Here is a 21,225-nt window from a genome sequence, read left to right as displayed (position 1 = left end):
ATTACAGGGAGTCCTGGGGAATGGGAGAGTGGGCACTTCAAGAGAAATTGATGAGAAGACTACTTGTGCCATTTGTACTGCAAATTGAACTTTCTGGGGTTGTAATAGTAATACTGTATAAATGTAAGTACTAAACCGCTCACCTGACTAATAACCCCTTAAGGACGTAGGGTTTTTTTGTTAATTTTTCGCTTTTCACCTTCAAAAATCTAGAACTTTAATTTTTCACTGTACAGCGCTGAGTGAGGGCTTATTTTATGCGTAACAGATTTTCCATGACATTTACTGGGGAGCTGGAAAAAAATTACAAATGTGAAATTGGAAAAAAAAACGCATTTGCATCACTTTCTTGTGGGCTCATTTTTTACGACTTTCACTGTGCGTTCCAAATGATGGATCAACCATACTTTATTCTTTGCTTCGGAAGAATCACAGTTATTTATAGGATTTCTAATATAGGTTTTATTATTCTATTTTAACAGGTTCATGACCACCCGCCGTGTATTCACGGCAGCGGTCGGGTACCGGTGCATGGAGAAAGTTCACGGGCTGGGCCCTCTCCATAGCCGGTGAGTCTTTGCTGCATATTGCAGCAAAGACTTACCGGTAGCACCCGCGATCGGTGCCAGCATCGAAAATGCCCGATCTATCAAACTAACGTTTTTTCACTGCGTTTAACCCTGTAACGGAAAATCGCGCCCAAAGTAAAAAATGGCACTTTTTTGCTATTTTAAAAAATAAAAAAAATTCTATAAAAAGTGATCAAAAGTTCGTAAAGTCCTAAAAATAATATCATTGAAAACATCATCAAAAGTCGCAAAAAATGACACCACCCACAGCTCCATACACCAAAGTATGAAAAAGTTATTAGCTCAAGAAGACGGCAAAATCAAAAAAAAAAATTTGTACAGGAGGTTTTAATTTTTGTAAATCTATGAAAACATTATAAAACCTATACAAATTTGTTCTCCCTGTAATCATATTGACCCAAAGAATAAAGTAGACATGTCATTTGGGGAGCACAGTGAAAGCCGTAAATTCCAAGCCCACAAGAAAACGACGCAAATGCGTTTTGTCACCATTCTCACTGCATTTGGAATTTTCCAGCTTCCCAGTACACAGCATGGAATATTCAATACCATCACTATGCAGTGCAATTTGTTACGCAGAAAACAAGCCCTCACACAGCTCTTTACATGTAAAAATAGAAAGGTTATAGATTTTTGAAGGTTGGGGGTGAAAAATGGAAATGAAAAAACAGGAAAAGGCCCGGTCCTGAACTGGTTAAAACCTTTTAATTAAACGAATGTGTACGAAAAGAAAAAAAAAATTCCCCATCTTCTGACGCTAATAACTTTTTCATACTGTGGTGCATGGAGAGTGCAGATGAGGTGTCATTTTTTGCTAAATGAGCTGATGTTTTCATTACTACCATTTTAAAAACTCTGCAACCTTTTGATCACTTTTTATTGCATTTCCTTTGTGATGTAAAATGGTGTAAAAGTAGCATTTCAGCCACCCCATCAGCCCGCTCCAGGACAGTGCAGAGCATGAACTGGTTAAAGGACATCTACCACCAGGATGAAGGATTGTAAACCCAGCAAACTGACATACTGGTGTGTGCCCCCTCTGGCAGGATCCACTCTTATTTAAAGATGACCGGTCACCCAAAAAAAGCACTAGGAGCTGCTTCCTGAAGGCTATAAAAATTATGCAAATGAGCCTGAGGGACTCCATTAACATCCATGAAGCCCAGGGCCCCTCAGGCTCATTTGCATAATTTTCAAAGCCTTTTTTAAAAACCAGGGGATATTTGTCCCTTTTAAGGTTAACCACAAGGCCGATGTGGCCCCTGGCAAAAATGAGTTTGCCACCCTCTCTAGGGCAAGCGTGGCTCCTTGCTAGCACTCCATTACTGTGGTCAAGAACCTGTAATCCTAAGCATTGAATCCCCTCTATAAACTCTACTTTGTAGCGGAACGGTGTGGGGTTAGGTGCTGGACCACCACCACTCTCTAGGATGGGTCATCAATGTGTCAGATTTGTTAAAATCCGCTTAATGTTGTATGTTCTTTGCTACTTCTGCTGAGAAATGATTCCCTCGGAGGATAATGAAACTTCTATTCTATTTTGTGTGAAGCTCCGTTATAAGAAGCAGATAAAATTAACGCTGACAATTCCCCTTTTAGCGCAGCAGCTTCCTCTCAAGACGTGATTTATAGATTCAATTCCAGAAGCCTATTCCTTCCTCTGTGCTGTATGTAATGTCTTCACGTCACAGCACACGGCCCTGTGTCATAGTGATGCCTGGCTTGTAATTGCCCTGATGTGTAGATCCATCATTGTGACTCATGATGATCTGGGTTCAGTCTTGGTGAATCATGGCTTCTAGTTATTTGCATTTGTGTGTGGATATAGATATAGATGGAGATATATATAATATAATTTTTTTTTATACAGGCTCTGCGAGATAAACATTGTGTGACTAAGATCTGTTATTGTGGCTTAATAATACGATGAGCAGGGTCATTATAATACCCTGTTTCCCCTAAAATAAGACATCCCCCGAAAATAAGACCTAGTACAATTTTGTTCAGGCTTAGAAATATAAGGCCTCCCCTGAAAATAAGACCTAGTGGCAGTCATTGCAGCAGCTCCCTCCACGCCGTACATGAGTATTAGGAAATCTTTTAGATGCTGCAGAAGGTTGTGACATGGGGAAGAATTCATGAAATTATATCACCGGCTGTTGTGCTGCAAATGTGATCCCAGCAGCTACCAGGATAAGAAGGGTCATTTATGGAAAGTGCTTTTACTAAACATGGGAGACTGGGGGCAATGATTCTAATAGAAATGGAGTCACAAGAAATACACCATGAAATTCAAAGTTTGGAGAGTCATAAGGAGGTTAGAGAAGTATATTTTTTTGTTCAACGTTAAATGTGAATTATTTTTCATGGATATATAAGAAATCCCCTGAAAATAAGACCTAGTGCCTCTGTAGGAGCAAAAATTTATATAAGACACTGTCTTATTTTCGGGGAAACAGGGTAGGAGAGTTTTTTACAATAATGATATCATTATAGATAATCCTCATTTCGAGTGCCATGATCTCCATGTACTACAGTGTAGAAAGAAAAGGAGAAGTGAAATTGCAAATGATGAAAAAAGATAAAAAAAGACATTTCTGTCTATAAGAGTTTATCCCAAGTGGAATTTGGGGAGCGACACAATATTGTGTGTACGATCCCTTGTGTTGGAATATACACAATGCTGAATGAGCCGGTCACCTTAGGATATTATAGGCGTTTTCCCACAAAACAAGTTGGGCCCTGACTTGCTGATCATCCCTATTGGATGCCTCATTTCTCTCTAAGATGACCGGAACAGCTGTCAGGCATTTCCGGATAGCCCTATTAATCTCTATGGTGCTAACGGAGATTGCTGAGTGCGGCGCTCAGCAATCTCAATCAGCTCCATAGAGATGAACGGGGCAGCCCGGCCATGTGTGACCAGCTGCTCCAATCATCTCTGGGAGTGACGAGGGGTCCGATGGGAGTACATAGGACCCCCTGTTCTTATAATCTGTGTAGTTCTCATCACTGAACCCCCACCAATCAGCTAGTTAGGCCCTATCCCGTGTCCAGGGCTTAACTTGTTTCATTGGACTAACCCTTTAAACACCTGCATTTCATATGGTCTTAATCATGTAAATAATGAATCAGCAGATATTCACACCAATATCTGGAAAGGCTATGGCCAGTTACTGTGTATTTGGCAGTGTCATCGTTTTATAATCTTGCATGCTTATCCACAAGAAAGGGACCCTCAACAATCCGGAGGTCGTGGTCTCGTTCTCACTTATGGGTGGACACTCTGGTTGAGCATTGATCCTCACACTCCATTGAATTGTATTGGAGTGCCAGAAATTGCGTAGAACACAATGATGAGCTATTTCCAGCACTCCCATTCATTGTCTATGAGTGTACAGGAGATACCTGAGCGCTGTGCTAGGCCATCTCTGGCACTCTCTCATACAATTGAATGAAGTGGCAGGACATATACTTAGCCTGCTGCTCCACCTGTTGGTGAGAACAGGACCCTTGTTCTCCGGACTGCTGGGGGTCCGGTTAGTGTGGGTCCCAGCGCTCAGACCCTCACTGATTGTTATCGCTTATTCTGTGGCAGGATGAGCTAAACTGATTTGGTGGGAGCAGATAATTATAATGTGTACTGCATTATCCCAATACTCCATGACATTTATGAGGCATGTTAGATTTGTACATTGTTATTCCCGTTTAGTTGAACACAATAAAACTAAAGTTTTCTGGTAATAAAATTGGAAATGTATGTTCTACTTCTCCCTGGTTTCCATACTCCTTCCATGATTTGTTGGATTAGCAGCTTTCATGGCTGTGTCTGGGGCTGGTGCCCAGTTTTGTGCTTATTCTATCAATGCTGACCTAACTTTCCTCTCCACAGGATGAAACTGAAGAAGACAGTGACCTATCTGACTATGGGGACGATGTGGATGGGAAAAGAGATGCCTTGGCGGAGCCGTGCTTCATGCTGATTGTGGAGATTTTTGAGTTGCGAGGAAGTGAGTTGTTGATTACAGGAAATCTACCATCAAAATCCATCATGATAAAGCAGAGACACTCATAGATCCAGGCACCGTGACTGTAGTGATCTTCTTATATTTATCTATGGCCTCCTTTCTTCTAACATCAACTTTTAAAATTATGCTAATGCCATTGTATCACGATTTCTGTGTAACTGACGTACTTGGGCCCATTTTACACGGATGTTCGGGGACAGATATCGCGTCTGGATATCTGCCCCCATAGACGCCATTCAAGTAGGGCAATAGAAACCGCACACTCTGGGTTAGTGGTGCTCAATAATGGATCCTCAATCCAAACGTATCCATTTAGAAGAACATGGCACACGCGTAAATTAATCTCTTCTTGTTTTATTTAGTGAAAATGTATTTTCATAAAATAGCCTTCTATTTCGCATAGATGTCTACGGCACTCGTCCGCTGTATGGTGAGCACAACGCATGTCAATTTACCGCTACCGGGAAAAAGGTAGAGCATGTTCTATCTTTCCTTGTATGTACAACAGGGCACCAGACGACCCTATGGAGAGAGGTGAGCATTCACGCCTCCTCCTCTCCAGCCAAAAGTATGCCACACTTGGGTCCCGGGCTGGGCGTATCTTACGTTTTATGTTAAAGAAGCCTTACTTTAGAAGTTTTATTACTGTTGATGGCATCTGTGTGGCCGTTATGCACATTGTGTCACAGCAGGTCAGGAATACTGGAGTAATAAGGGAGCAGTGTACCCATACACATAGTAGAGCGTCTACTGAATTTCTGCACTGCTCATGACCTTGTGGAAGCGTGGAGGATTCATTTTGCAGAGTCTCTCGCATTTTGAGTTATTTGCTGTATTACAAGGCAATTTCATGCTGTTTATGTAGTGAAAGCGCCTATGGTGTTCTGCAGCTCCTTTTTGTTTTATTGCAGTGTTTAAGTGGGTGAGAAAAACGCTGATTGCCTTGGTACAAATTACATTTGGAAGGACCATAAACAAGTAAGTGGAGTTATACCGTAATGGACTGGCTGATTAACCCTGTAAGGATGTGGCTCTGTGGAGTATTGAGCAGATTATATTTCTATAGGCACCATGTTGGGTCACGTGCAATGTATCTTTATATACACTGACACTTCACTCACATGAAGGCTTTTCGTTCCCACTGTAATCTTTAACTTGTTCTTTGATGAGACGACCCATTAAAAGTATACAATAAGGAGGAGTAATTAAAGTGGTTTTTTCATGAATGTGGAAAACCCCCAGAGGACGAAGGCTGAGGCCCCCATTTCACTCCAGTACTTCTGATTTTGGCCGTGCGACCAACCGGACCACAGGCATCCTCTGACTAGAGATGTCCCTTCCATTTTTCAGGGGACTTCCCTGTTTTCCCCTTATCCAAGGCCATTCATTAGATGATGTGGGTCCTGTGACCCACCAAACGTCCAATTACCGGAAGTACCAAAGCGAAACAGCAACCAGAGCCAGAGCCTGATAACTATATGTTCATTTTTCAATTTTTCTCCAACAATGGCCCAGTCGTCTGCATTTTTTCCCCATGAATAATAATAATAAGTTACTTTGGTGCAACAGACCCTTTTTAATAAGTCATTCCTCGTTCGGAATATATATATGGTAAGTGTACTGTAAATACTACAGTAGATACTGCTGGGAAAAAAACCCCACGCGGCTTGTACTCTAGTATACAAAAAAATAAAGTTAGGTTGACCCCTGGCGTCCTCTTTTCCCCGCCGCACCACTTTGGGTCGGCAGATGCGCTTCTATATGATATGCTGACACAGAGACCATGACGCAGCAGCTTCTGTGCCGGCAGATTGTATAGATGTGTATCTGCCAGCCCGGTTGGGAACCTGAAGTGGTGCTGCGGGGAGAAGAGGACCCCGGGGGTCAGTACTAACTTTATTTTTTAATGTGGGCACTCTGTTGGGCATTATACTAATGGAGGACATTTTATTAATCAGAGGCGCACGTTGCTGGACATTTTTATTGATGAGGGGAGACTACTGGACATTTGATTAGAGAGTAGCGGCTGCATTTCCCACCCGAGGCTTATACTCGAGTCAATACATTTCCCAGGTTTTTTGGTAAAATTAGCTGCCTTGGCTTATACTCGAGTATATACGGTATATTGTTTTTTTCTCTCCTGATGTGAGGAGGATTTGTGATTATTCTCTTTAACTGCTGTTATTCCCCAGGAAGTTGTGAATAATCAGTCTGGAAATTGTTATTGCCTGGTGCTTCTGCTGTAATATAAGTGGTTGATTTATACATCTTATTTCATGCAGACAGATCCGAGACACAGTGAATTGGATTTTCAGTGAGCAGATGCTGGTGTACTATATCAATGTGTTCAGAGATGCATTCTGGCCTAATGGAAAATTGGCTCCTCCAAAAACCTCAAGAACGGAACTGCAGTGTCAGGAAACCAAACATAAAGCACAGCAAAAACTACTTGAAAATATCCCCGGTGAGGACACGTCTGTGGTGGTTCTCTTACGTATTGTCTCTTCTGGCACAGCTCTGGTCAGGGAGCATTTTGCTAAAAAATATTTCTTCAAAAATATTACCTAGGGCTAGAAAAACGTGGTTGCTTTCTTCAAAAAACTGTTGTACATCTTTGTGAAACTCTTAGTGGTGGAAAGGAGACATGTTGTTGTAACCTTGGACAACGTCATTACAGATGACCTATGTGTAAAGGGGTCAAGCATATCATAATAAGAGGTTCGTGAAATACAGAGGTCAGCAGGGGCTATTATAATTTTATGCCAACAATAAATGGGTTTCCCAAGCTTGGGGCCATTTATAATAATGAAGAGCTCTGCATGATAGGTCTCTACTAGATCATGGAGGTCCCACTATAGTATCTTATATCAATCAGTTTCTGTATTGAGGCTTAAGGCTCCATCCTTTTTTTGGTAGTGATGCTGGTGTGCTGCAACTGTATATTTGTGGATGAGAGCCAAATTGCAGTACCTCGGCCAAATTAACTCTTAATGCCCTTATGGCCTTTATGAGTGTGTGGACCCACCTCTGTTATCCTTAAAGAATGCCAGTACTTTACATGGGCTGAATTTATAGGAAGCTGTCCACACTCTGGTTCATTGTATTCATAAATTGACATTAGGGAGTGTGATCTTCTAGATAAAAGTGCCTTCTCTGCAGACTTAGTAGGGTATAAATAAGTGTGATGATCCGCATCGCTATATATACTTCTCAGGGCCTGCTGATGGGTTTAACATGAATTAGAAACAGATTAATTTCACTTCCACCTCCTGTGGGTAATGAGAACAGCTATTATTTCCAGTAACCAGTGTCCTTGTAAGTCAGACTACGAAGCTGTGACCCAGACAGAGAGGATGATCATGTTATGTAATGCGTATTCCTCCTCTTACAGATGCACTACAGAACCTGGTAGGACAGCAGAACGCCCGTCATGGGATAATAAAAGTATTCAATGCACTCCAAGAAAACCGGGCCAATAAGCATCTGCTATATGTAAGATATGTTTCATCCTGTTTCCATTACCTTCATTGTTTTCATTCAGTACCCAAAGCCATTATATGTATTTGACACAGCCAGCACACACATCCCCTCCACCACCATCCAATGTGACCTGCTCCGGTATAACTAAGATGTGTCACTAAGAAAAATGTGCCATAAATCTGGTGCAATTAAAAAAAATTTTGACTCTAGAAACATTTCCAAACATGGTTTCACATGCAAGTGTGTGAGGTCAAAGAACGGGCTTGTGAAAATCTGTATCAAATCTGCATCCTATCCCCAACATGATGCAAATTTTCTGCAGAGTGTAGCTTGAAATGACTTCAGATCAGGTGAGAAAAAAACACATGCGTCATAAACACACAACACAAATCCGCCTAAAAGCCACACGTATATAACCTATATAGTTATCTAGTTGTAACTAGTCATGAGGGGACCCGATAAAGTCTCTAATCTGCCCTCCCCCTTCCTAATAACACCAGAACCGATCGGGATGTTAACTGTTTAAATGCAGTCATCAAAACCGCTGGCAGCATTATGATCTATGTGGAGTTTACTACATTGATTTTAAATGCCACCGCCAGCCGTCTGAACCTGAAGTTCTGACTGAAGTCCGGTTCTGCTCATTGCTAGTTGTGACTTTACACTATTTAGCTTCTCGTGCATTGACGTCCAACTTATTGCACTCAGATAAGAGGGGCACAGGACCCATATTGTTCTGTATAAACTGAGTCCGCAATGATCTCATGACTGATGCGCTTCTTGTCTCCTTCCTCTTAGGTGCTGCTCGAAGTCTTTTTAGTAGAGTTGTGTCCAGAATTAAGGACTCATTTAGAGCAAATGCGAGCGGCTCCAGTGTGTGATGGCACAAAGTGAACCACTACTTGTAATGTCTAACACTAGACATGCTATTACTTTCCTCTTTTCCATAGAGGGCCGAGTGAGGACTACTTATTCTCCTGTGGGGGGATTTCTTTTGTTCCTATATTTTATGTGACCAGGGGAGGCTGTAGTACTTGTAGAAGATAATGCTGCATTGATATCGGTTTTATTTAATACCATTCTCTCTAGATTACGACCCCTGATGTTACTATACTGTAAGTTTCGGAGGTATCTTTTAACCTGTTCGGTGCCGCGATGGGCGCTGGACGTACACGACATTCAAGGAGGGTTGTTGTTATGTAAGATAGTGGTGTGACAAAACTGAATGTTGTACAGATCATTTCCTCATTGAGGATCTAGAACATTATTTTTTTTTCCGGTGTATTGAAGAATGTTTTGTGCAATACTTTATGTAATGTTATTGTGAATATTTTATTCTCTATTGCTTTTATTTTTACCAAAGACTGCCCATTATTTAAACTATTTGTAAGCAATAAATAAAAAACTGAACTCCTTTCTGGTTATTTCTGATTGTTGAGAAATTAAAGGGGTATTTGGCTATAGATAATTCAGTGGGTGTCGGAACAAAGGTCCCTTGTACCCTCCAAATGAATGGACTTCCATTTGTGCATGCATAGCCACTTTAGTCATTCTCTATGGGACTACAGAGATGGTCTAGCGCTGTACTCTGCTACTCTGAATTTTTATTTAAGAATAACCATTTCATCGTGTTCAGGAACATCATCAGAATGTCTAAACCTTGAATTCCAATGACATTTTCTTTAAATGTGCCCCTCCTGTCCGTCTATAGATGCTTATAGCACACTGCATCCGTCAGCTCCCACTTCCCTGCAGTTCCCCCCTCCTCTTTCTCCATGCAGCCGCCAGCTGATAGTGTGCCCCCTCAAACATATAACTTTTGTAAATTGGGACCTAGTTCTGTTGTCGTTTTACAGATGAGAATCTACCCTGTCTGATCTGTCTCTCTAAAACCTAATGCCACATTTATAGTGCTCCCTTCACTTACACCTCCTATTCTTTCCTCCCCTTATGACAGGACAGGTTTAAAAAAAAAAAAAAAAAAAGAGATAATACTCACCTTTCCCCTTGTCCTGGCTGCTGTCGACCCAGTGGTGCAGGGTTGCCCCACTCTTCATGCATGACTGATAAATATTTCTGAACGGCCAACATGACTGAGGTCGCAGGAGACATGGGTTGTATAGGGTTGTGCTTCTAGGTGCCACAGACACAGAGCGATCCTCTGTTTAAGTAAATGAAAGTAAGAGTGGTATAAGAAAATCACACTTTCAACTGTAACAGTCGATATCTCCATGTCTGCAGTACTTAGAAACACAATCTTTGTGCAAAATTTAAAGGTAAATTCTCCTCTTCAAAATGACACCAGACAGAAGATATAGCCCTCTGAAGTGTCCCTACTGGGACAATGGTTTTTATTTCATTCTACTCAGATAAGGCTGAAAAAAAATCATGCTAGCTCTTATTTTTTGGGGTAGTTCTTATATTTGGGCAAATGCCATCTTCCCACTAGTCTCCTAGAAGTAAATGGAGCAGTTCCATGTGCAGGACCAGCCACTTCATTCATTTAGGGTTACAAGCAACTTCTGTTCTGCTCCCCACTAATTGGCCACCCGTCCACATATCTCAGCGAATGGGTGTGGCCAGCTGGAAGCCGAAATCGGCAGAGTTTCTGTGCCCCTGTAAACAAACAGGTTCACGGAACGCAAAGATGCCAGCACGGGACATCGGGAGGGACCTCCTGATTGTAAGTTAATGTTTAATTTTTTGTGTGCAGCTCCTCCCGGACACATACATTTTTTTTTTTTTTCGTCTTGGACGACCCCTTTAATAGCCCTGGTCTTCCCCAAGGTAAAACCTTAACAATTTTGAATGCAAACATGGAGAGATGTTTTGTGTGTAAAATGTGAACATATAAAATGATAAAAATGACCATGTCTGGATGTAGTATGCCATCTTTTCTTTACTTTGCAGGATGTGATGTCCAGGTTTGTGTTACTAATGGTGCGACACTACTGACAGTGACTGCTATATCTTCCCATATATGACGTCACACTGGAGATCGCTGGTCACATCTGCATCAGTGCAGAAAGCCTGGAAGAGAGAATTTGGTAGAATAAGTTTCTGGAAGACTGCACTAGTCATGGCGCTACAGGCGGTCCCCTACTTAAGAACACTCGACTTACATACAACCCCTAGTTACAAACGGACCTCTGAATATTGGTAATTTATTGTACTTTAGTCCTAGGCTACAATGATCCGCTGGAACAGTTATCAAATGTGTCTGTAATGAAGCTTTAGTGTTAATCCTGATTCTTATGACAACCCAACATTTTTAAAATCCAATTGTCACAGAGACCAAAAAAGTTCTGACTGGGATTACAATGATAAAATATACAGTTCCGACTTGCATACAAATTCAACTTAAGAACAAACCTACAGACCCTATATTGTATGTAACCCGGGGACTGCCTGTACTATACTGTAGGGTAGGAGAGACTTGTGGATCACTGCACAGAATAACAGAACCCAGAATTCAGAGCCTCCATTTATTGGGTCACTCTTGATAGTTGGGGACCAGTATGGGGTTACTACTATTACACCAATGTAGAATTTCTGGGGCAAAACCTTATCACAGTTTACCTTTCTGTAATGTTGTTTTGCGGCTGCTGCATCTGGCTTTGTGCCCAAACCAAGATGGAGACATCTAGCTAGGAAGAAGTTGGCCATAGCAATTCCCTTGGCTGTGTATATAGGAAGACAAGCTTCTGCATTTGGTAAGAGGTCAATGTTGTCATATTGTACAACCCTATAACAGAGAAAGTACATTAAACGCACATTAAGAATCAGCCGTATAACATCTCATATCTGGGATTTTAATCTACATGAAGAACAGGGACCCACTGTTCCACCAGAATTTTCTATTCACTTCTGCTTAACTTCTAAAAAGAACTGAGTAGGGAGACTAAGCCTGTAAAATGGATATGGTGCTGGCTATAATTTTGGGAGACTAAGGCACATGTATCTTAAAGGGGTGTCCCCATTTCAGCAAATAAATATTATTGTGTGTATAATTAAAAGTAATACCATTTTCAAATATACTTTCTGTATCAATTACTCATGGTTTCCTAGATCTCTGCTTGCTGTCATTCTATAGGAAGCTTCTGTGTTTACTATCAGTGGATAGAAATTGTCCCTCGTCATGCGATGTCACAAAGGTGCATGTCTCGTTATAATACATTGCTCTGATTGCTCTATATGATATAACGAGCCGTGCACATGTCCAGTTAAAGTAAACCCGGAAGCTGTGTTTACATTTGCTGAAATGGGACTACCCCTTTAAGGGTTCATTCACATGCGGTATGCCCGCCAAGCGCTGGGGAGGAGGTGGCCCCTCCTCCCTACATAGGAAACAGCGGATGCACGGCTGCACACTAGGGAAAAGATAGAGCATGCTCTATCTTTACCCGGTGTACGGCGCGGAACGGTACCACACACGTCCGGCACCGTACCGCCGCCGGGGCGGCCATTCCCGTCTATGGGGACGTATATGCGGCCACAAATTTGCGGCCGTAGATAGTGTGAATGAGCCACAATCCTGGAATTGTGTGCCTGCCCTTTCTACAGGTCAGATGTATTTTAGTGGATTTTGCATCTTGATACATTTGAGGAGTTAAAGGGGTTGTCTACTTTCAGCAAATAATTGATACAGAGGGTGTATTGTAAAATTGTGTAAGTTTTCATTGCACAAACCATATCAATTCTTGACTGTTTTCTACATCTCTGCTTGCTGTCCTGCTATAGAAAGCTTCTACGTTTACTTCAAGTGGAAAGAAAACTGTCCCTGGTCATGTAATGGACACACAGGTGCAGGAGCCGTTATTATCATATAGAGTAATCAGTCATGTGATATGACGAGCCATGCACCTGTGTGACATCACATGACCAGGGCCAGGTTTCTTTCCACTGAAAGTAAAGCTTTCTATACAACGACATCTAGAAAACACTCAGGAATTGATAAAAGTATATTGGAAAATTGCATATCAATTATTTGCTGAAAGTGAACAACCCTTTTGGAGGTCTGTAAAAAATGTGTGATGACTGCAGCACAGCTCAAGATTAGATGAACAATCCGGTATCTTTATTCACTCATTTAACGTTTCGATCACCAAAGCAGACTTATCATGGTGGATCTATGAGTAAGTGTCCCTGGTTTATCATGCTAGATAAAGACTGCTTTGGTGGTCAAAAAGTTGCATGATGGGTGAATAAAGAGGCCAGATTCTTCATCTAATTTGAGCTGTGCTGCGTCACTAGATGGTAAAGGGGAAAAAGTCAGGAAGTGGCACAATACAGTATTAGTTTTGTTTTTTTATTATGGAAATTGAGTTTTACTCTGCAATATTTCAAACCATTTATAAACGTTTCTTTTATGTTAAGCTGTTAAAGGAATTCTACATAATTCTATCTATGAGTAAGTGGCCCTGGTTTATCATGCTTCATTTTGCTGAATGATTTCCTTTACTTACTGTGGTGATCTTCTGTGTGTTATCCATGGCCTCTTTCCTTTTAAAATCATCTTTTAACTTTATGCTAATAAGGCAGAAGTACATAACCAGAACTCTGTGCTGCAGATTCATAGGTTGTTACACATCCACCACTCTGACAGTGTGAGATTACAGAAGGCAGAAAAAGGGGGGATGCAAAGGGGGAGACATTGTAACAGTCTGTGAAGTTACAGCACGGATGTACTCTGATAACATCTCCTAGAGCCCTTCATGCTCATTGGCATTATTTTAAAAAAGAGGCCTTCGGTAACAAATATAAGATTACCACAATCACAGCGCCTAGATCTATGAGTAAGTGCCCCTGGGTTATCAAGATGGATTCTGATGATAGATTTCTTTTAAATGGTGCGACTACAGCATGCAGTCTTGATAAGCTGATGGACCATGGTCCAATAACTACATGTGCTCTCACCTCTTGGCTAGCTCTGCTGCCTTTGTGTACAGCTTGTGGTTGTAGTAGTAGCTGACCAGGTGCCCCTGTGCATAAACATTTCCACGTTCTGCTGCCTCCTTCAGGCACTCGAGTGCACAGTGCAGATTCCTCCGTATACCCAGTCCATACAGATACATCACACCCAGAGCTCCCTGCGACTCCACGCTGCCATTACCACAAGCCTCCGAGTGCCACAAGAAAGCCTGAAAATGTCAATCCATTATTATTATTATTATTATTATATGATATCCCGGCAGGTGTACACCCAAAGCCTGCTCCACTGTCATCCCAGACTACTCGCTTTCAGATTTATCATTTTATGCCATATGTGGTAGACAAAATTATGAAGTCCCTTGAGTCCCTCTGTGGTGTAGAACAAAATGTGTAGTTGTGTCCCAGGGGAGATTTATTATAAAGCAAAATCTTACTCCACTTTTGAAAGATAAAAGTGGCCATTAAAATGTGAACGGAGCAGCCTGGAGTTTGCATCTGAATTTTAAATTTTTTTTATAGTCCCTTTGTAAAGCTGTCTGGCACATCTGGATTCACAAGTCTGAAGTGAAAAGTTGTCAATGGGGGATGTGACAATTATGAGATTTTAAACACTGATGTAACTGCAATAATACATCCTCCGCTGCCTGAGCTTTTATAATAATTCTTGGGGAAGGATTTATCAAGGCTTGTACTAGTGTATAGCACACATGGTGCTCTGTCATGTGCCGTATATAGTAAGAGGACGGAGCCTCTTAGTATATCCATTGTGATGTGCGGAGCAGGAGAAACCTACAGGGCTGGTGCACACTGCACTACCTCTGGATAAATCCCCCTATATGTGCCAAAGACCTCCATAGAGCCCCTAGACACAACACTAGGGGAATATTTACCATTGTAGTTACGGGAGTTTTCCTGCGTAAAAATGTCCCACAATTGTCTCGACTGCCAACTTTTTTGGGTGACATTTGCCCACCTATACTGCTTCCCACTTTGATGTACATCATCCAGATTTATCAAGTGAATCCAGATGTGCACAGATTTGTCTAAAAGTGGCAAATTTAGGCGCAAATCCACTCCAGTCTACTCCTGGTGTAGAAAACACGTAAGAATTAGTTCTACAAAAAGTCAGCCCCAATGTACAGTATATCTTATACAGGTGTACATATATCTGTATGTGCCCTGCACCCACTAGTGTCTGCATCTGGTACTGCATGCTACAAAATGTGTACTCCTATAACAACCCTCTTAAGACACTGGTGACTGCATCTGTTTTTGCTGGATTGTGTTATTATGGAATTTATATATAAAAGAAAGCAGTAGATAAAGATGTATGTTTTGTGCATTGTGATAATTATGTTACAGCCTGTCATCTGTTGACAGTGAGAGTCCTGCGCCCCCTGCTGGCAGCTGCTGCACCATGTAGTAGGGACAATACTACGTGACAATGTGAGGTACCTTCTGCAGATTCTTGTTGGGAGGTCGGGAGTAGAACATTCCTAGCACGCTCTGGGCTTTCACACTGGCTTTAGGGTTTCCATTATCTGCAGCTATCAGCCACCATCTACAAGAAAAGGAAACGTACATGAGAAATACACAGGATTGTGTACTCCTGGATTGCCTCAAAAACGATAATGACCTCTCTGCTTCTTGGTCAGAGTGACGCATCCCGCAGCCTTCGTAGCACGCTCGCCCCACGTTGTAGGCTGCTGCATATTTCAGGTGTCTGGCTCGATGGTCGCCGGAGCTGATAATGGTCTTCATGTACTCCACCCCTCTCCGCTGGAAGATATGGATGGAGGTAGAGACCAGTCATCTGATGTATGAGGATTACCCCTATACACCACGTCACAGCCGTACAGAGGGTACAGAAACTATTCAGAACCCTTTACAAGTTCTTTTTCTGTTCATTTATGTTCACTCTTTACTTATTAAACAAGGAAAACTGAAATATCACATGGTGATAAGTATTCAGCCCCTTTGCTCAGTAGTGAGTAGATGCAGCTTTTGAGCTAGTACAGCAATGAGTCTTCATGGCATTTTCACACTTGGATTTGGGGATCCCCTGCCACTCCTTGCAGATCCGCTCCAGTTCCCTCAGGTTGGATGGTGAACGTTGGTGGAATCCATTTTCAAGTCTCTCCAGAGATGCTCAATTGGGTTTAGGTCAGGGCTCTGGCTGAGCCAGTCAGAAATGGTCAGGGCCTGGTCACACGGTGCGTTTTGGTTGAGTTTTCATTGCGTTTTGAATTGCATTACTACAGCTGAGATCAGGTGATTTGCCAAATTACATTACTGTTAACATTTGCGTTTACAAAATGCTTTGTAAATGCAATGTTAACACATGCGTTAACAATGTGTTTACATTGCTATTTGGTAATGCATGTGTGTACAAGCTACAAAAATAATCCAAGACATACGAGTCATAGACTTATGTTATAGGAGCCGGGCTATGATATGACTACTGGAGGAGACAGGTACTAAGTGTCGTATATCCCATTGCTAAGGGATTGTCTTTGTTCCACATTCTGGTATAATTGTCTAAGTCTACAGACAATACATGATGTAGACCTCTGCTTGCTGTGTATAGGATACTGACTGATGCATTCTTTATTACTTGTATATCATAGATACATCCAGAAATACAACCTACACTTTACGCCTTTATGATCTAGAAGGAAGAGCTAGGAAGCCCCGAGTATCAGTTCTATTACTGATGAATTCTGAATAATATACCAAGGTGCATGGACAGCAGTGTATGTAGGCTGTCTGGGTAGGTGGTCTTTTATTGGAGTCAGGGTTGCTATTTCATGAGTCAGCTTTTCAAGTTAAAGGGGTGGTCCCAACTATGTTGTCCCTTATCATATTCATGGCCTCAGACGATGATTGGGCAATATAATCCAAACAAATTCCAATGACCTATTCAGCAAATATTTGCCCATTTACCATCAACTAACACTTTTATTTTATTTGAACTAATAAAAGTTGAGGTAGAAGCTAGTGTATATACAGTGCTGATTAAGATCACAGCTATGGAATTATACCTCTCAATGACAGGGATACCAATGTGGTTAACTAGGATATACAGTTTAACCTCCCTTTTAGGGCAGTCTTAGATCTTGCCCATTTATCTATAAAAATTCTCCAACAAAGTCATGTGAATATGAGCAGAAAAGAGTCATAATTTGCTTGAGATGAGTCAAGTTTAGGAGCTTTAGGGGGAGTGTTGTTTCAGACACGTCTGTCCTTAGTCTTCAATAGAATCTAGAAACATGCTTTTAGTGTCATATTACAGGTAAGTTATTTTTAACTGCCTGTATCCCTGGTTCTTTAGCTCACCGCATCAAGAATCTGGTTCTATCTCAAAGATGAGGTTTTTATCTTTAATATGACAACATATTTCTAGACTCGAAGATAGGGGTGTCTGCAGTAACACTACCCCTGCAACCTCAAAACTTAAAGGGGTATTCCCATTTAGGAAAATTAAACGCATTCATTTTTGTCTGGTTTTCCAAATTTGCGCAATTAAAAATGGACAAAACGCATGAGTTTTTTACGATCTGAAAACGCACTATGTGACATCACCCTAAGAGTCAATTACATATAGGTGAGAAGGTGTTTATAACAAGTCATTTGCACATTTATAGTAGTAGTGTGGTGATGGTGCACGGCGTGGGCAGCCCCTTTCTTCACAAATCAAATTATGCCAACCCACCTCTGTACTTATGGGTAATACTATGGAAGGTAAGTACAATCATTCTGTGTGATAGGTTTCAATAAAACACATAGGAGGCAGCATTCCCGTAATACGTACTTGATCTTCACGAGTCCCTAGACCATCATAATACATGACTCCCGCTTGGTATAAAGCCTGATAATCCTCATCCTTGACTTTCTCAAAGTGGAATAGAGCATCTTCATACCAGCCCTAAAAAGAACAGAAAGACCAGGCTTGTCATAAAGCGCTATGCATCTCTATGGAGAGAGGAGGGGGGGGGGCACTGCTCCTCCTCTCCAGCGCACTGGACGTGACTGCCCACCTGGCATATGTTCGTCAGGATTCGCCCCCTTAAAGGGGGGGAAAGAGTGACAAATAGGACAAAACACTAAAACCCTTTGCCCCCTTGGAAAAATAACCAAAGGAACACCAGGACCGGTTACCTTTTAGTGTATATTTGTATTTTCCATGAAACACGGATGCTGGAGGGTCTCCGAGATCCTGGATTAGAAAGTGTTACAATGTGACACAACCCTGGAATGTGACACAACCCTGGAAAACTAGTAGTTGTGACATTTGGTTTTCAGTCTGTTAATACATTTCCAGGAACAATTACTGAGGAACCCCTAGAAGATTAGAATAGTTATACTATGGGGCACATGTATCATAGGTTTTCGGCTGTCACTTTTCCAAGTTTCCTGAAGTTCTCCTACTACATTGTACAATGTACCTTATGTTTCCCCCCTTTGTGAACATGTGATGAGTTGCCCGTTTAGTCTCACTTTTGAGACTTTTTGTGGTGTGCAACTTTTTAGTCCCAAATAGCAGTTTACCAAAAGTAACTCTGGGTCTATCATGCTCTGTTTTTTTTACTTATTAGGCTCAGAATGTGACAATTCCAAGCCCAAAAGTCGCAAAAAGTGGAACAAACATCTGGGCTACAAAGATAAATACTGCACTAAATCCTTGAGGCAGCTAACTGTGCCACGCTGCTTGATTCTGCACCTAAAAAGTTGCAAACAGCTAAGGGTGATGCCACACATGACGTTTTGAACCCGTTTTTGGTCCGCTTTGTCCGTCCAAAAAACGCATGCGTTTTTGACAGGTTTTACCAATTATCTTAATTAAAACTGGCCAAAAATGGATGCGTTTGCCAAAAATGCATGCGGTTTATACCACATGCGTTTTTAGATGGACTGCTTAAAAACGGACTAAAAACAGGTTCAAAACGGCAAGTAAGCACTCGCCCTAAAAGTCGCACAAAAAGTTGCACAAATAAAAAGGAAGCCATAGGAGTGATACATGTCCCCTATAAGTATTAAGGTACAAGGACTTACTAGAAAACGCCTAGAAGGACCACCATCTATATTTACCTCCTCGAAGCAGAGTTGTCCCAGAAGGAAGCGCGCCTGTTTGTCTCCTCTTTCAATTCTCTCTTTCAGATATTGTTCAGCAGCGTCTAGTAAGTCAGCAGGAGCGCGGCCTGGAAATGTCAGATGCAAAATATTCTTCTTGTTTTACCTATTTTATCCCTTTTTTTTTCTTATCTGTTAAACATTTTTTTCCCCAAGCTAAAAGGGGATTATCCAGGATTACAAAAAATAAAGGCCTAAATTCTCTACGAGTGATGATGCATCAGTGGGATGGGGGTGAAGTGTAATACCAGACACGGCCATGCACAGGGGGGGCACTGTTCATAGAGGGAAAAGAATCGCCGCTTTTTCTGTAATCTCAGACCAACTCTCACAAGCAGTTACAGAATAATGAGATCCATGAAGAAGAAAAAACATGAAAAATGGAGAAAAAAAAAATACAAAACACAAACGTGTGAATAACCCAGAAAATGGGATTAGGGGATATAAGATGTTGCATATGTAGACTGTACAAAATGTATATACCACTATAGGTATAGAATTTCGTACTGTATTGAACACTTTTTCCTTAGGGATAAGCACAAAAAATAACGTCAAGTATACAGCCCCCCCCCCCCTATAAAAACCTATAAAGGGGGAGGAGCCTCTACCATAGATACAGTTATTGTAGGGAGATTACCAGATATAGAATTTAGTAATGACCCCGAACTTCGGGACATTACACATGGAGCACCATATTTGTGTGCTTCTACATAGGGACCTCCATTTGTGTGATGATTGAGTTCCCGTCTGTCGCAGACATTGTACAACATGTCCCATATATTGGGGGATCAGGTGTAAGAGTGACGGCTTTGAGTAGAGGAGGTAGCGGAGGTATTGGGAATATTCTCACCTTGTGTATCCTGAGGAAAACCAGGCATCTGGCTGACGCTGCGCAAGATCTCATTCTCCCTTCTTTTTGGCAATGTCTCTGAGTTGAGTTTCTTCATCCTGTAGATGACGGGAGGAATGGGTCACCTGTATTTTTTTCCATGCATTCTGCTTATATTAAGATTTTTCAGATCTATTTAGAGTCTATTACTATAAGGAGGGCAGGACATTCTCTTTATATACTTTAAAAAAAACAAAAAAAATAGAAACAAGTTTAATCATCAATGTCTCACATTATCACGTGACAATTGCGGCTACGGTCTGTACACGGCCCTAGCTACACGTATGGTGAGTAATACACACCTCTATCCACAGGTTCTCATCATCCAGGTGACGTATTCGGGACCCCGGGCGCGGGTCACACTGTCACCCTCGGGTCTGGTAAAGCGAATATCACGTGACCACTTTGTTTGGTCGCACTGGTAACTATCGCATAGTAACCGCAGCCGGGTATAATAAGCATCCCGTGCTGCGGAATGAAGGGGCGGGGCTACGGCTAGACGGCGGGAGACGTCACGCTATATAACCCGGGATCGCGCGCTCCCTCTATTATGACTAGAGGCACAGAGTGCGCTGCTTAGTCATTGCGACTCCTCCCGCCACCACAGGAGGGCGCTATGTCCGCCTGCTACAGGGCTACACTGAAAAAAATAAGACCAGTACTACATTATAGTATTACCGATTAAAATCTGCTACAAGTGAAAGACACAAAAAGAGTTAAAAGTTACATTTCTAAAACAGAACATGTATATCGCTATGGGATAGGTAGCGCAGTATTCACATTATCAGTGTGTACGTTACATGGTAGTGGTCAGTAGGCGCAGACAGGCCCACTAATGCGTTTCACAGCTGCGGTTTTTACCATCATTATATAGGATTTTGGATGTGTTTTCCCACTGTGAAAACACTCCGTTTTAAAACACATTGCAAATGCATCACATGAGCCCTAAGGGTGAAGACACACGTGGCGTTTTTGGGCCGTTTTTAATTGCGCAAATTTGGAAAAACGGCCTAAAAACGCCACGTTTGTCTTCACCCTAACTGTGTACATGTAATATTAACATATAGCAGTGGGTCCTCTGGCTCCTCTTCAGGTCCATACACGACGGCGGCGGACGTCATTGTGTGTTCCGTCCACGACCCGAAGAGGAGGCGAAGCTTGAAGGGGCGTCGGAAAG

At 41.8% G+C, this 21,225-nt stretch overlaps 2 protein-coding genes across 4 annotated transcripts in view; one reads left to right on the top strand and one right to left on the bottom strand.

Moving 5' to 3' along the window:
* The window catches only part of SNX25 (sorting nexin 25), an 85,802-nt gene extending 76,291 nt beyond the window's left edge, over window positions 1–9,511 (top strand). Inside the window, exons 15-19 of the mRNA XM_072122900.1 lie at window positions 4,483–4,600; window positions 5,530–5,596; window positions 6,901–7,082; window positions 8,010–8,110; window positions 8,897–9,511. Of these exons, the coding sequence (XP_071979001.1) occupies window positions 4,483–4,600; window positions 5,530–5,596; window positions 6,901–7,082; window positions 8,010–8,110; window positions 8,897–8,992 (564 nt within the window). The 3' untranslated portion in view covers window positions 8,993–9,511. The remainder of the gene's footprint in view (window positions 1–4,482; window positions 4,601–5,529; window positions 5,597–6,900; window positions 7,083–8,009; window positions 8,111–8,896) is intronic.
* Window positions 9,512–10,973: 1,462 nt separating this feature from the next.
* LRP2BP (LRP2 binding protein) lies at window positions 10,974–20,553 on the bottom strand. 3 transcript variants are annotated; one of them, XM_072122896.1, is made up of 9 exons: window positions 20,281–20,553; window positions 20,010–20,107; window positions 19,118–19,227; window positions 17,841–17,954; window positions 15,666–15,808; window positions 15,485–15,590; window positions 14,015–14,238; window positions 11,678–11,843; window positions 10,974–11,128 (listed from the first exon to the last, which is right to left on the bottom strand). In XM_072122896.1, coding segments are annotated over exons 1-9 (1,029 nt in total). In that variant the 5' UTR covers window positions 20,283–20,553; the 3' UTR covers window positions 10,974–11,062. The 3 variants fall into 3 exon arrangements, with proteins under 3 accessions (XP_071978997.1, XP_071978998.1, XP_071978999.1); XM_072122897.1 differs by having other exon boundaries at window positions 20,351–20,552; XM_072122898.1 differs by lacking the exon at window positions 20,010–20,107 and having other exon boundaries at window positions 20,351–20,553.
* Between the last annotated feature and the right edge of the window lie 672 nt (window positions 20,554–21,225).

Source organism: Engystomops pustulosus, chromosome 1, assembly GCF_040894005.1.
Source record: "Engystomops pustulosus chromosome 1, aEngPut4.maternal, whole genome shotgun sequence".
NCBI classification, from domain to species: domain Eukaryota; kingdom Metazoa; phylum Chordata; class Amphibia; order Anura; family Leptodactylidae; genus Engystomops; species Engystomops pustulosus.
Note: the sequence above shows the minus strand (reverse complement) of the source record. Positions and strands in the feature narration are given on the sequence as shown.